General features: G+C 33.9%; 1 protein-coding gene across 1 annotated transcript; it reads left to right on the forward strand.

Moving 5' to 3' along the window:
* The first annotated feature begins 299 nt into the window (after positions 1-299).
* Positions 300-16,873, forward strand: LOC111987157 (TMV resistance protein N-like). The gene is given in 10 exon segments (XM_024018860.2): positions 300-478; positions 572-645; positions 2,752-3,334; positions 11,832-12,522; positions 12,525-12,772; positions 13,851-14,135; positions 14,350-15,354; positions 15,459-16,049; positions 16,267-16,295; positions 16,598-16,873. Coding segments are annotated over 7 exon segments (3,426 nt in total). The 5' UTR covers positions 300-478; positions 572-616; the 3' UTR covers positions 16,044-16,049; positions 16,267-16,295; positions 16,598-16,873.

Here is a 16,873-nt window from a genome sequence, read left to right on the forward strand (position 1 = left end):
GCGTGATATTAGAGAGAAATGAGAAGAAATAATTATATCCGATTACGTATAAAATATAAGTTTATAGACTATATAGTAAATAATATTTGATTAATATAAAATTTAACATTTATATTAAGAGCATCTAAAATTAAATAAGATTATAATTTTAAAATACAACTAATTGTGTATCTAAATTTTGTCATAAAAAATTTGGGTTGGTTTGTTGTGTGTAAATAAATTTACACTTTTATCCATAATTTTTTTTCTTTTTAATTTGAACAGCAACAGAGCGTGGGCTCTATCTTACTTGATCTTAATATTATATCTTTGTTAACTTTTTGGGTCAGCCATGACATGAGCATGAGAGAGAGAGAAAAAAAAGAAAAGAAAAAAGTCAACCATGAGCCCGCTAAAGAAAAAGGTGCGTGATTTTCATTTGGAGAAGAAGAATTCTAGAGAAATTGTTGCGTGATATTAGAGAGAAACCAGAAGAAAAGTAAGCCATCTTTCTCTCTTTCTTTCAATTAGGCTCTCTTTCCTTTGAATGGGTTTGGGTTTTGATGCTCTGATTTCCATTCATTTTACCAAGAACCAATTACTATCTAATAGGAACTGAATCCGGCCTTGTTTCAAGATGAGTATCATCGACGACGACGACTCTGTGTAAGTTCCCATTTCTCACTCTTTAATTTCTTTCCTTTCACTTCCTCCCTGAAATTAAAAGATCTACATATCAAATCGTTTTCTTCTTCCTAATATTTTTCTCCAGTTTGAATTGAATTTGAATATACTACTTTTTAACGTTTTTTTTTTTTTTTTTTTTTTTTTTTTTTTTTTTTTTTTTTTTTTTTTTTTTTTTTTTTTTTTTTTTTTTTTTTTTTTTTGTCTTCGACGTAATTGTATTCTAAAAATTGAGTTTTTTTAATGAAAAATAAGCCATATTTTTTTCTTGTTGACCAAATAAGGTTTTCTTTTTACTAATTTTTTTCTGACACTATCAAACAGATTGTTTTCTCTATCGCCTTCTCTACGACGTGCCATGTGCAGTACAGTTTGAATTGAATTTGGAAATACATTTTTTTAACGTTTATTTTTTTGTTTCGAACATAAATGTTTTATAAAATTGAGTTATTTAAAAAAAAATTTTAATAAAAAAATTTTATTTTTCATAATAACCTTAAATAAGTTGAACAACAATTTCTTAAATTTTCTTATTTAGCTGGTTGTTTGTTTTCGGAAAACAAAAATCAATGGAAAATAATTAGCCATATTTCTTCTATTGACCAAATAAAGTTTTCATTTGACCGATTTTTTTATTATTTTTATATACTATTAAAGTCTAGAAAATGCGAAAAGCTATCCAGGGCTTCTAGCCGATGTACTCTAGAGCAGGAGTGTAGTTAGAAATTTTTACATAGGGGGCCGATTCGAACCATGGATGTTGAAATCGACGACGATTTGTATGGATAGTCTATATTTTTAAGTTGATATGGACCTTCTTTGAGATAAACTTGTCAGATTTCATCTTGTTTGTTGATAGAGAATTTACATATTTGTTTACGTAATCTTGGATCATGATCTATCTCTTTATATTGAATTCTTAAATATTTAGAGGGGTTAGGGTGTTCATCAGGCATTAAAGTATCAATATTTGTTTCTACAGCCTCAGGTGTCCTAATTTCTGAATTACTAACATATTTTTTCTTAAAAAATGTATCAATTGTTTTTTGTTTGCTCATAATTCTTTTAGTTTTAAGAATATGACTAAAAAATTAACCTGAAAAGAAGTTTAAAAAATAAAATTTTAATTAAAAATTTTTACTTAGTTATATGGATATTATTCATACTCAAGAAAAAACAAAATTTCCACTATAATTTAAACATACAACCTATTTTTAATACGATTTTAATTAATAATAACCCCTCAAACAAAAACACAAATTAAACACACAAATATTAGTACACAATATAAACCAAACAATTTAACAACACACAGCCACATGATATCTAACTAATAAAAAATAGGTAATAAATCAAAACAATTTTACCTTAGAAATTTAGTCTTCACAAAGCGCAAAGATGGGTTACCCGTGTGGCAATATCTACTGCCTCTGCCTAACTGCCTCCAACTTTAGATCTTTTCTTCAAGACTCATCACAAACAATCTCCCTATGCCTTCAGTCATGTATTTTTCTAAAAATCTATGAAAATATAAAGAACATGTGAATATTTAGGTGTATATAGTTGAGAAAATAAAAAAAAAGACACTAAAAAGAGATGAATGTCTAATGCTTAAGAAAGAGAAGAAAACTTACCAGTCACCAAGTAGTCACCAAGTTCCAAAACTAAAGCTGATGAAGAAAGAAAAAATTGATCAAGAATTTTTTTTTTTCTCGGACTATGAGTACAGAGGACTGGAGTTTTGGGGGCTGGTAAGTAGGCAACGGTACTAGTGCAAATGAAAGTGTATCAAAGAAGACAAAACAAAAGAATAAGAAGTAAAGAAAGAGTTTCCGTGGGTGAATTTTTTGATATGAAGAGAAAGTGAAGTTTTGTTTTTAGTGTTTGGACTTGAGCGGACCAACTTGTTTTATTTGGAGTATATAAGGTGATAAGGCCTAAAACTAAAGTTGACTTGGGAGAATATTTGAGCTGGGCTTGGGAAAATAGTTGAGAATTGGGCATGGGAGGGCTAGCTGTCCAATATTGGGGGGCCCAAATTTTTTTTGCTACCTACTCTAATGGAATTTTTTTTTTTTTTTTTGACAGGGGCTATCGCTTCCCTAAGGTATGTAATCGCTCCATCCTTATTCGAGCGGGTGCTAGATTTCGGATTCCAACGAATTCTGTGAGCCATCAAGGATTGTCAACATCATCACCATATTGTTCTTCAACACCTAGGTGGAAATATGATGTCTTTCTCAGTTTTAGAGGAGAGGACACTCGTAGAAGTTTTACAGATCATCTATATGATGCTTTGAAACGGAAGGGTGTTTTGACCTTTAGGGACGATGAAAAACTTGAGAGAGGAAAATCAATTTCACAAGAGCTCTTGAATGCCATAGAAGAATCCAGATTTGCTATTATCATTTTCTCAGAAAACTATGCATCTTCAACATGGTGCTTAAATGAGCTTGAAAAGATCGTTAGAACCATGAAAGAGACAAGATTGACAATTCTGCCGGTTTTTTATGATGTGAATGCATCTGATGTACGAAATCAGACAGGACCTTTTCAAAATGCATTCCATGATCTCAAAGATCAATTTAAGGAAAATATGGAGAAAGTTGAAATATGGAGAGCTGCTTTGAGAGAAGTGGCCAATCTCGCTGGTTGGCCTTTACAAAATAGGTAATTTTCATGACAAACTTATTTCTTTTGATATATTAAGTTATAAACGACAATAATTCTTTTACATACAAAGAAGTATATAAATAGCTATTGGAATGTATCATAAAATGCTTGATTGAAATATTACATATAGTAGTTAAAATTCTGTTGTATTTTGGAAGTCTGTGCTTCTGTTATTTTTCATTCTTCCCTTTTGTTTTTGTTATTTTTATTATTTTAAATCAAAAGGAACAGAATGCAGTGCAAATTAAAGCATGGAAAATTATGAATGCATATGCAAAAACTAAACGTGTATGCGTTTCATTCTTCCCTTTTGTTTTTGTTATTTTTATTATTTTAAATCAAGGAACAGAATGCAGTGCAAATTAAAGCATGGAAAATTATGAATGCATATGCAAAAATTAAACGTGTATGTGCATACACTGTTTGAATTTGAAAGTTCAATATGGGTATGAACCACCCTTGAACGTTTAGACCCCAAATTATAAAAATACTAATTCAAGTTTTATATCAAACAATTAATGTGCGGAACATGATAATAAGCCAATACCAGAATTGATAGACAATCTAAGCCAAATATAAACACATCTACAGCAGTAAATATAAGGCAAAGATAAAGGGAAGAACGATGCAAATACACGAACAACACACGATGTGTTATCGAAGAGGAAACCGAAGTCCTCGACGTAAAACCTCTCCACTGCCCTCCAAGCGATGATAAAATCCACTAAAGAATGTAGTTGGGATACATGAACAACAGAAGACCCTCCAAGCCTAATCTACCCAAGTACCTAAGCCCTCCAAGCTTCTTACTCCAATGAGGTTACGCCGAACCTATTTCTTCTTTAGCTTCCCAGATTCCGCTACTTGACCATAGCATCAACCAATGTATATTGGTTCCTTCCAAACTGCTTCCCTCAGCACCAAATAAACCTCCTCACAGACGTGAGTGTGGTGAGATAAGGATTTTGTAAACGACCTCTCAAGGGTATAACGATGGAGAGGAAGAGAGTAGAGAAATTTGTAGAGTTTCTTAGATGAAGATTGGGGATGAGACAATTTTGTTTTTTTCTAGGGTTTTCTCTCACAAAATTCTCTCTGGAAGCTCTCTACATTTAGTGGGTATAAGGGTCTATATATAGTGAGGTGAGATGAGAATACGAAGAGATATTTTTGCCAAAGGTATAACGATGGAGAGGAAGAGAGTAGAGAAATTTGTAGAGTTTCTTAGATGAAGATTGGGGATGAGACAATTTTGTTTTTTTCTAGGGTTTTCTCTCACAAAATTCTCTCTGGAAGCTCTCTACATTTAGTAGGTATAAGGGTCTATATATAGTGAGGTGAGATGAGAATACGAAGAGATATATTTTTGCCAAACAGGGTAAATTGGCAGCTTGGTCTCGCGGCTTGTCCAAGTCGTGAAATCAAGTCGCGATGTAACGGCCTGGTCAGCCTGGGACTTTTGTCCTGTAGTGCGACAGTTGGCGCGACCCTTCAGCTTCCCTGCATGCATCTCACGTGCCTGAAGTTGGCGACTTGCAGCTGCAAGCCACCCGCAAGTTCTAGCCGCAGAGCTCTGCTTCTTTGCACATACTTGAGCTTTTCTTCACAACTTCTCACACACTACCTTTACAATAATCCCACCTAAATACAGGGTTATTAAGTACTTAAATTACAAGCAAATTGGCACGGAATAAAGACAACAAGATGGTTGATAATTTTCAACCTTACAATCTCTCCCTTTAGCTATTCCGTGACAAAACTCTAAAACAAACTCTAGACTTAACGCGTGAGTTGGGAATAATTGGAAAACTCACTCACACCTAACTCTAGAATCTGCGAAACTTTAGAACTATAAGAACAAGTAACTCCTGAAACACAACAATACAATAAGTTCATTGTATACAGAAACTTGTAATGCATATGGAGCAAGCACAATGCGATCATGCATAATGTGATCATGCACAAAGGAATAAAGCAGTAAACCATGGCAAGACCAAAACAGGTAATCACTATAGCCAAGTGATCACAATACTCATTCACACTTGGAATGAACATCCGGACATTCAACCGGATATTCAAGACAATAAACACAAGGTAAATTGCTTGAATAACCAACACTCAACCAATGCACAGTACATGAAGTATGTGCATCTAGGAAAAATCCTACAAGGGCACAAGAGTGACAGTACTTAGAGGAAAATGCAAGACATTTAGTTGGAAGTACTGATTAAACTAAGCACAAAGGCTGCATAAAGCATGGCACAAACCACAAAGGCCTACAAACTGTGCATAAGAACAAACCCTTAAAGCTTACAGAAACAACATGGGTACAAAACAGAACCATACAAAATATAAAATACTTCCCTTATTATATCACTCCTCCTATCATGAATCATAGGAGCTGTGATGAACTTGAAACATATATACTTGTAACCTAAAACACTTGCACAAAATACATTAGACTCTCAAGGTAAAACAAGTAATAAACGGACAAGTATAATGTAATAAGTAAATTATGATCAAGTAAACATGACGAGAAACATGTGAGCAACTTGACCAAACAATGTCTTCTCCCCCTTGGTATATGCATCTCCCCTATGGAATATCTCTCCCCCTACGAATGTACACGAGAAATAGAATTTCTTCCCTTAAGAATGTGCACAAGAGTCATATAGAAATGACAACACTCTCCGGTATACTACTCTAGAGTATACTCTCCCCCTTTTTGACACGAATAGACAAAGGGGTCAAGGAGAAAAGAGGGCAAGTGATGAAAGTATGAACAATGATAATAATGCATGAAGGTGCAATGATGCATGAGGGGTGCGAGATAAATGAGAAAATGAAGCTCAATCCTAAGACATGACATGCTAGGATGAAGAAATAATCTATGAACCAATACATGACAAAGGTAGTAAGGTGTGTGCAAGAGGTGGCAAGTGCAATGCATAACCAATGCATAGAAAATGCACATGTGAGGCAAGGTGTGTTAAATACACAACCAATGAACCAAACATGTTCCTAATGAGAAAATATGAGAAACCCTAAAGTTTGATACTCATCGGAGTCCAAACAAGTGAGAAAATGCCTAAGAGACATTTTATCAAACACCTAGCATGCACACTATGAACAACAATATGAAACAATGCATGAACATCATGAAATCCATCCTTAATACATGCTCTTTTTGCCACAAGGGGCCAACATCCAAAGAAAATCATCAAAAGAAACCAATCCCATACAGAAATTTTGAGAAAAAAATTAAGTTTTCCCAACCCCTATGATGAAAATCCCAACCAAGAGCACAAAACTCACTAAAACAAAATCCAAGGATCCAAATCAATGAAAAGAGTTTAGAATTACCTTAGAGATGTTAAAGGAATGAAAAACATTCAAATTGGTTGGATTTTGATGTAAAAGTATTGAAAGAGGGGTTTAAAAGAGGATGGGAGAGGTTAAAAACAAGTTTCAAACAAAAAGCCCTTTAAAAAGCTGTTTCTGGGCATTTCGCGACTAGGCGAGTCGCGAGTGAGTCGCCAAAGCTTCTGGATGAACTCACGACTGGGCTCGCGACTGGGCAAGTCGCCAAAACGAGTCGCCAAAACTCGTGACTGTAACTCGCGACTGGTCAAGTCGCCAAAATGAGTCGCCAAAACTCGCGACTGTAACTCGCAACTGGTCAAGTCGCCAAAACTTGCAACTGTAACTCACGACTGATCAAGTCGCCAAAACGAGTCACTAAAAATTCTGACACTAGTTTTTTTAACACAAAACATGTTTAAACACTGTAAAACAATGTAAGCATTAAACAATAACACAAATAGTGATAAAAATCACTTCCAAAAACATATAAAATGATCAAAAATCTTTTTGGATTGATCCATATAAAGTTGAGCTCACACACATCACATTTAAACAAGTACAATCAAACAAATGAATAAGACATTCATTGAACATTAGGCATGTGTGTTGTGTGTGTATATCAAGCGTGGAATAGTCCTTAGTCTAGAATGAAGGTTCAATGATCAATTCAATCAAGTTATACACAACTAGTACTAAGTCAAGTGGTTTATCTCAATTATAGAAATGAACCACCCTTGAGCGTTTAGACCCCAAATTATAAAAATACCAATTCAAACTTTATATCAAACAATTAATGTGTGGAACATGATAATAAGCCAATAACAGAATTGATAGACAATCTAAGCCAAATATAAACACATCCACAGCAGTAAATATAAGGCAAAGATAAAGGGAAGAACGATGCAAACACACGGACAACACACGATGTGTTATCGAAGAGGAAACCGAAGTCCTCGGCGTAAAACCTCTCTACTGCCCTCTAGGCGGTGATAAAATCCACTAAAGAATGTAGTTGGGATACATGAACAGCAGAAGACCCTCCAAGCCTAATCTACCCAGGTACGTAAGCCCTCCAAGTTTCTTACTCCAACGAGGTTACACCGAACCTATTTCTTCTTTAGCTTCCTGGATTCCGCTACTTGACCATAACATCAACCAATGTATATTGGTTCCTTCCAAACTGCTTCCCTCAGTACCAAATAAACCTCCTTACAGACGTGGGTGTGGTGAGATAAGGATTTGGTAAACGACTTCTCAAGGGTATAACGATGGAGAGGAAGAGAGTAGAGGAATTTGTAGAGTTTCTTAGATAAAGATTGGGGATGAGGCAATCTTGTTTTTCTCTAAGGTTTTCTCTCACAAAATTCTCTCTGGAAGTTCTCTACATTTAGTGGGTATAAGGGTCTATATATAGTGAGGTGAGATAAGAATACGAAAAGACATATTTTTGCCAAACAGGGTAAATTGGCGGCTTGGTCTCGCGGCATGTCCAAGTCGCGAAATCAAGTCGCGACGTAACGGCTTGGCCAGCTTGGGACTTTTGTCCTGTAGTGCGACAGCTAGCGCGACCCTTTAGCTTCCCTGCATGCATTTCACATGCCTGAAGTTGGCGACTTGCAGCTGCGAGCCACCCGTGAGTCCTAGCCGCGAAGCTCTGCTTCTTTGCACATACTTGAGCTTTTCTTCACAACTTCTCACACACTACCCTTACAATAATCCCACCTAAATACAAGGTTACTAAGTACTTAAATTACAAGCAAATTGGCACGGAATAAAGCTAACAAGATAGTTGATAATTTTCAACCTTACAGAATTTTACAATTTCATATGTAAAACCCCCTTTTCTTTTCCCATTAGTTTTATTCAACCACCAATGTCATCAGAGAAATCAAAATACAATATCTTATTACATATAATCATAGTCATTAAACCTAGACCGGATGTTGACCTGGTGTATGAGCTGGGTCATTGGTTCAACTAGTGGGTCACCAGTTGAACTGCAAGGTCAAATAAAAAATTCTTCAATATATATATATATATATATTAAATTAAAAAAATTAGACATTTGCCTAAATTGAACTCGCCATTATAATTCAAAATCAATGTTTCACAAGCAATAGCTTTAGAAATTCTATAAAATTCACAAGCCAAATAAACGAATGTCATAAGATTGCAACAAAGTCTTTGCTAAATAAAATCTTGTTACATATCTTAAACTTCTGTATTTAAAAAAAAAAAAAAAAAAAAAGGCAAATCTCAAACTCTAATCCGTGTTGGTTTCATTCTCTCACTAGTTGGTCCAATGACTCCATTCACATGGATTACGATTTGGGCATAAAATTGAAGCTCTATCTTCATTGAAACCTCCAACATCAACTTCGTTATTAGATCCTCTTTTTCATTTGGCTCCTCACTCCTAGCTTCATATTGGCTACTAGGATCTCCATCATCATTGTCATCATCTTCAACCAACTCTTACAAGTTTAAGTTATCTACATACATTTAAACTCTTGTATAAGGCCACTAATGAAATAAAAAGAAAATACATGCACCAGCATAAGTGAATTTGCAATTAATGTAACAAACTAAGCAATATCATTTTGGTTGTCTCGGATTGTACAAGCTGCTAATTCATTTTGGAATGTCTCCAATTCCTCCATTGTCCAATTTGTTGGCTCATCCTCTAATACCCAATTGGTATTCTCATGAAAAACTTCAAACTTAATAGGATCATAGTTTCGATGCTTGAAGTAATTTCTACACAAATTTATTATACACTTGTTAAAAGTTAGAATTTGAAAGCAATGGAAATTGGAAGGAAGCAATTTAACAATTAGAGAGTTGCATGTAAATAATAATGATTAGTACCTTTGTTGCAATCTTAGGTTGAATTGAACATAGAGTAGATCATTAAGGCGTTGGTGTTCCAATCTATTCCATTTTTTTAAAGTGAATGTGTTAAAAAATACTCCAATTATAACCAGAAGATATAACAATTGTCCAACATTATACAACAACAACAACAAATGTAAACTACAAGTAAAATAAAAATAATAACTAAGAGAATTTACCCAAAAAAAAAAATTTCTTAAATATTTTTAAACATTAAAAGTTTTTAGGGGGGTGGCTCACTAATGTAGTAACTAAATCACTACCTACAACTCTCTAGCTGTATCATAATTGAGCTACACGTACAACACCAAAATTCACAATTAGTATTCGTAAAATTCTACCAAACACAAGTTACACAATACATAATAGATTAATTAATTGGTCTAATGTTTATCTCATAAACACTAACTACAAAGGTGCTAAGAGCCTTATAACTAAATTGATATTTCTTTGTGTCCAGGTTCAAAGGAAGCAAACATAGCATGTAAACTAAGTTAGAACATAGCACAATTTAGAAATTCAGAGAAAGCAAAGTGAGTAAAATAAATCAAATATTGTTAAAGTAAGAAGGCAAACATGAATGAAAAAAATGTAAAATAAAGGCCCTCAAAATGAAGTACCCAAACAACCAAACAACAAAATATGAACAAGAGAGCCACGATTGAGAGTTTCAATAGGGCTTAGACTGCAACAGCTGATTGAGAGAATTGTGTTGGTTTTCTAGGAGAAACACTTTTAGGGCTGGGGGGTTTAGGTTAGGCTTAAATTTTCATTTTATCTTAAAATTAAATTTTCATGGTGGACATGTCTCTATTTTTTAATTATTATAATTTTTTTAACTTTACCTTTGTCATTGATTTCTAACATTTTCTGGAGAAAAAAAATTGGAGAGTGGAATGTTGTATCTGTGAGGGGTATTTTCATTACGTCAGCCTCATAAAATTACTCACACGTGTCACATATGTGAAAAAACTCTAGGACAACGCCCAAAAGAATTTATTTTAGTGGAAACTTTAATGATTTAGATGTAGTAATAGATACTTTGTGTACTAAATTGTGAAAGGACCAAACTATAAGGGTAAATTATAATTACCCTATATATTTTGACTTGCTTTGGTAAGATAAGTTTACACACTAAATTCTCTGGTCAAAGTCTAACTCTAATTTTTTTTTTTTTTTTTTTAAAGAAACAGTATGTAGTATGTACTGGTTTTATTCATGAAACTGGAACATTAGCAACAATAAAATGTAAAATATTTGGTGGAACAGACTTCATCCAGACTAGTAAAGGAAAAAAAAGTCTAGCTCTAAAATTATATGATTGGGCAATCATGGACAACCATTCAATGATTCCTGTAGACTAGCCCCCACGAGAGTTTAAGTTAAACAAACACCACTTTTGAAGACATTTATAACACTTTAGTAACTCAATATGATGTTTTAACGATCCAAAATTACCTTTCATCTCCAAAAAATAATAACAAAAAAGAAACGATCCAAAATTACCCTAAGCCAAGTTATAGATTGGATTAAGTTCATGGTGAACATGTCAGCCGTTTTCAGAATGATTTAGCTATGGCTGAATTGCCTTTTTTGTGTTAAATAAAATCCTTAAAAGCACATTTTAACCATTTTATTCACAAACCAATTGTTTGCATAAGTATTATTCTAATTTATGGTCAATCAATGCTAACCTAAGCAATGCTATTAACTTGCTTTCCCATACTGATATTTTTGCCGCTAATAATATGTCCTGCTTCTCTCCATCTTTTGCTGCCTTTTCAAGTTACTTTTTGGTTCGATAATTGGGAAGGCCCTTAATTGTTTCTTGGGAAAGAATAACAATTGCCTATAAGTTATCAACAAGAATCTGTTTAAACTGAATATAACATAAACTATAGCTCCCTACCAGCTGTCCATTTGACATGTATATACAATTATTTTACGGGTGGTTCTATCCATGTTGCTTGAGCTAGCGAATTCATATTTATTTGACCACGGAGTATTATTGGCCAACATTTTCTTCCTTCCACAGGCTTTTATGATTGGTTTGGACCATCAAGTAATTATTGTTCTATCTTTCCTGTAGGCATGAAGCAGAATTTATCCAACACATTGTGGAAGTGATATTACATAAATTGAGTTCAGGTTTTTTAAGCATTCCCACCAACTTGGTAGGAATAGATTCTTCAGTGTAGGAATTGTTGACTTCATATTTAGGTTTTATGAACAATGTTTAGATGATAGGGATTTCTGGTATGGGGGGACTGGGGAAGACAACTCTTGCTAGAGTTGTTTATGATAAGTTTCGTAGTCATTTTGAAGCTTCTAGCTTCATTGCTAATGTTAGGGAAGAGTCAGAAAAACATGGTTTGCTTCCCCTACAAAAGCAGCTACTTGCGCAAATTTTGGAGGAAAGAAATGTAGATATATGGAATGATCACGAGGGAGCTGACATGATCAAGAAAAGGATACATAATAAGAAAGTTCTGCTTGTCCTCGATGATGTTGATCAATTGAAACAATTAAAAATTTTGGCTGGAGAGCATGGCTGGTTTGGATTGGGGAGTTGGATCATCATAACAACTAGAGATCAGCATTTGTTGGTCCAACATGGGGTGCATAAAATATATAAGCCTAATGGACTAAACCATGATGATGCCTTAAAACTTTTTTGTTTGAAAGCCTTCAAAAATGAGCAACCCCAAGAAGGTTACATGCGGCTCTCCCAAGATATTGTATTCTATACTAAAGGCCTTCCATTAGCTCTTGAAACTTTGGGTTCTTTTTTGGTTGGAAGAACAATAGAAGAATGGCTAAGTGCATTGGAAAATTTTAAAAAAATTCCTAAAAGAGAAATATTTGACATACTTAAGGTAAGTTACGATGGACTAGAAAGAATGTGGCAAAATATATTTTTGGATATTGCGTGTTATTTAAAGGGGAGAGAAAAGATCGCGTTATAGAGATATTAGAGAATTGTGGTTTTGATGCACGAATTGGTATAAGTGTACTCATAGATAAATCTCTCCTAAGCATAGAAAATAAAAAATTGTGGATGCATGATCTTCTACAAGAAATGGGTAGAGAAATTATTTGTCGAGAATCACCTGACGAACCTGGAGAGCGTAGCAGACTGTGGCTTTGTAAGGATTTGTTTCATGTATTGACAAATGCCACGGTAAGAATAATAGAAAAACTAGAATTTTATTTCAGTTACATGATTATAATAACATAAATTCATTCATTAAATTAGTTTTTTTTTTTTAAATGATCCAATAGATAAGCAGTTACCTAAGTAGTTAGGTAATGAAATATAAAATACTAATTTTCATTTAAGATGCTAATATTAACAAATTGTCTTTGACGATTTCTTTTATTTTACTCTGAAGACATAATGTGTGTCATTGATTAAAGATTCGAATTCAATTTCGTGATTCAATCAACCAATCTTTCAATCTATAAATGAAAGGCTTTTTCTTCTTCTTCTTCTTCTTCTTATTTTTTTTTTTTTTTTTTTTTTTTTTTTTTTTTTTTTTTTTTTTTTTTTTTTTTTTTTTTTTTTTTTCAAAACATCGTTTATGGCCTTCATTTCTTTTTGTTTTTTTCCTTATCATTTTAAAAGAAATGTTGTAATTTCCTATATAGATTTTTTTTTTTGGCTCTAAAAGGCACCTTTTAGTTTTAATGTATAACTATAAGAATAATATATAACAATTTTAATATATGAATTTTAAACACCATTCTGATGTAAACTTTTAATAAATCTGTCTTAATAACTTTTCTGCTAATAGGGCTCGTAGTACACTTTCCTTTTTTATTTTTTATTATTATTATTTTTTTTATTGTTAGATTAGAAGTTGGTCCCACCATTTGAGGGCTTCTTTTGGTTGAGGCGGAGAGGGGAAAATTCTTAGGTACTCTAAAGAAATGGTGCCCATTCCACTCACATTTGTGCTAGATCCTAACATGAATTTAATGTGTACCATGAATGTGAGAGGAGGGAGCACTATTCTCTGAGAGTACCTAAGAATTACTCTTGGAGAGGAGGGGATTCAAAAAAGAAATTGTTTCTCAAAGGCTCAAATAAACAGCAATTTCCCAAGGGTCCACCAATGGTTAAGAGGAGGTTATACATTTGGAAAACACAGGGTGTAGCTACTTTCATCTCTTTTAACACAATATAAACATGAGTAATTCTAGTTTTCTTATCTTTTGTTGTGCAATTAATTCACTGATTGTTTGCTTTTGATTCTCAGGCAACAAAAACAATTCAAGCCATAGTCCTAAACAGTTATGAATGTGAAAGAGACTGGAATTTTGAAGAGTTTCCTGAAGTTTTTTCAAAGATGTATAATCTTAGATTGCTTAAAATTCACAATGTGCACATCCCGAATGGCCTCAATCATGTTTCTAACGGCCCAAGATTTCTCCAATGGATTGGGTATTCTTCAAAAAGTTTGCCATCCAGTTTCCAACCAAAAGAGCTTGTTGAACTTAATTTACAGTATAGCAAAATTAAATATCTTTGGAAAGGAGTCAAGGTAATTTTATTCATTAAGCTGCCTTTCTTCTTCTTCTACTACTACTACTACTACTTATAATTATTTCTTTTCTTTAGGAGTAGCTTCAATGCACTCCCATCCTATTTGAGACTTTGAGTTTCCTCCTTTCATTAATAAAATTTCCTTATTATGAAAAATTTATTCATCTTATTAAAATAAATTCTATGTTTAATGGATTTTTCCTTTTAAACAGTATTTGGACAAGCTAAAATGCATCAATCTTCAAGATTCCTATGACCTTATTCAAACACCTGACTTCTCAGGGGTTCCGAGACTTGAGAGACTAAATCTCACATGCTGTAGAAATTTGGTTGAGATCCACCCATCTATTGGACGACTTAGTAAGCTTAATGTTTTAGATCTTCAAAGTTGCAAATCTCTTACCAATCTTCCGAGCATGACTTCTAAAATGGAGTCCCTTACAATTCTTAATCTTTCTGGCTGTTCAAATATCAAGAAGATTCCGGAATTTAAGGGGATTATGAAAAGCCTATCAGAACTTTATTTGGGTTGTACTGCTATAGAGAAACTACCCTCATCAATTGAGTGCTTGACTTCCCTTACTTTACTAAATCTAGAATACTGCAGAAATCTCGAATGTCTTCCAAAAAACATAACTAGTTTGAGGTTACTTGAAGTACTCATTCTTTCCGAATGCTCATGCCTTACCAACCTGCCTGATAGCCTTTGGAAAATGAAGTGTTTGAAGGAACTTGATTTGAGTGGAACTGCCATTAGAGAAATTCCCTCTTCCATTATTGATTTGAAAGATTGTGGATGTGGAGAGCCATTAGAGAGTAATTTTTCTGTGAGGCCTGAGTTTTCCCTAAAACAACTTAAACTGAGTAGGATGTCTCAACTTGAAGGAATAGGGCTTAATGGTATTGGCTGCTTCTCCTCATTAAAGTATTTAACACTAAGTGGAAACAGTTTTGTCAACCTACCTGCAAGCATTAGTCAACTTTCGAAATTGGAAGCTCTTGATTTGAGCAACTGCAGTATGCTTCGATCATTGTCAGGCCTTCCATCAACTGTGAGATATATAAATGCTCAATGTTGTTATTCCCTAGAACCATCACTAACTAAACCACTAGTACTGTTTGAAAAGAGCATTTTTCCACCACCTAACTCCAAATGGTATCCAGATAATGAGAGTGTAAGCAGTGTGGCATATACAATATTGAACCGTTACTTACAGGTAATGTCTTTTCTCTCATGCATCTGATGCATAGTATTAGTATATACCACCTCCTCTCTCTCAATGTTAAATGGAGTAACATATATATATTTTTAATGGTACAGGGAATTCGTCTAAAAACTGGAAATGAAACTCCTACCAGAAGGGAAGAGGATAGATCTGGAACTGAATTTCAGATAATTATTCCCAGAAATGAAATTCCGCAGTTCTTAATGCATCAGAGCTTAGGCAAATCAGTATTCATAAAGCTGCCTCCACTTTGGTGTTATAGTAGGTGGATGGGATTCGTTCTCTGCCTCCAAATTTCATATTCTCTGAATTCTGTTGATGAGTTTGATGTTTCCGGTGAAACATTTGGTTTTAGAGCTAATGTGATAAGCCTTGGTGATAGGTCTTGCGGTCATTATGCCTCTGAAATTTTCTTTAAGGTTTCATTTAGTTTGGACCACATTTGGCTATTGTATTTGTCTCGTGATGATTGGCTTGCTGCTGTTCCAAATGGTTATCGATGCAGTCAGATTGAGGTTAAATTTGAGACCTCTAGCCCACACACTGAGGTGCTGATGTGTGGAGCCCGTTTGGTATATGAAGAAGATGTGGAAGAGATTAACTCAGAAATTGCACAAGAAGCACAAGGTAGTCATGCTTCTGAAACAAAAAAGAGAAAAAGAAAAGGAAAGATTCTCTAATGAAGGGTAATGACTCTCAAAACATCCTTCCTGTTACGAGTCTTTAATAAAAAACAACAAAAAAAGAGACTGCTTTTTCTTTTGTTCTTTCGAGCTGTACAGTTGGTTTCCTTGCTGACAAGTACAATCCAATCCTTTTTCTTTTTAACAATCCTAGGACACATCCAATTTACACCCAGAGTGTGAAGATTTTTGCTTACAATTTTTTTTTTTTTTGTCTCAGGTTTTTTGCTTCAGTGATTTTGCTGTAAGGTAGATGGTTCAGTCCTATTTTGGCATCCAATTTTAAGTTTCAGAGTATTATGCTATTTTTTATATTCACCTTGTGCTCGCAAATGTTGGACATTTTTTCCTTATAAATTTTTGAACTGCCAAAACTAGAGACTTATTTTCTTCTCTACATGTCATTGGTGTGATGCCTAAGCAGGCAAGAAGCAACTCCAATTGCTCACTCAACAGTGTGAGCGAATTATTAATTGCTTTATTTTCGTTTCTAGTTTTTTTTTTTTTTTGGTTAAAGTGTCATAATAACTCAAGCTCTCACATATTTGTAGATGATGATGATGAAGATTGGCATTTCTGCAGAATATGACGATCAGTTTCTGTTTATACTTCAACTGGCTGCTAAATAAGGAGGATTTTGATAGCATGAATTCCAAATGAGCCTACTGCTATTGGATGTGCAGCTGCATATATTTCAGTCAGCCAGACCATGTTTTGGAATTTTTTCTCTCTAAATCATAGTATGTTTTAATGAATTTGTATATCATTTCAGTCATAATGGTTTAAATTATTCAAATGCAATGTCCATGCGTCTTGTTTGATAATGT

Source organism: Quercus suber, unplaced genomic scaffold, assembly GCF_002906115.3.
Source record: "Quercus suber isolate HL8 unplaced genomic scaffold, Cork oak 2.0 scaffold_787, whole genome shotgun sequence".
NCBI classification, from domain to species: domain Eukaryota; kingdom Viridiplantae; phylum Streptophyta; class Magnoliopsida; order Fagales; family Fagaceae; genus Quercus; species Quercus suber.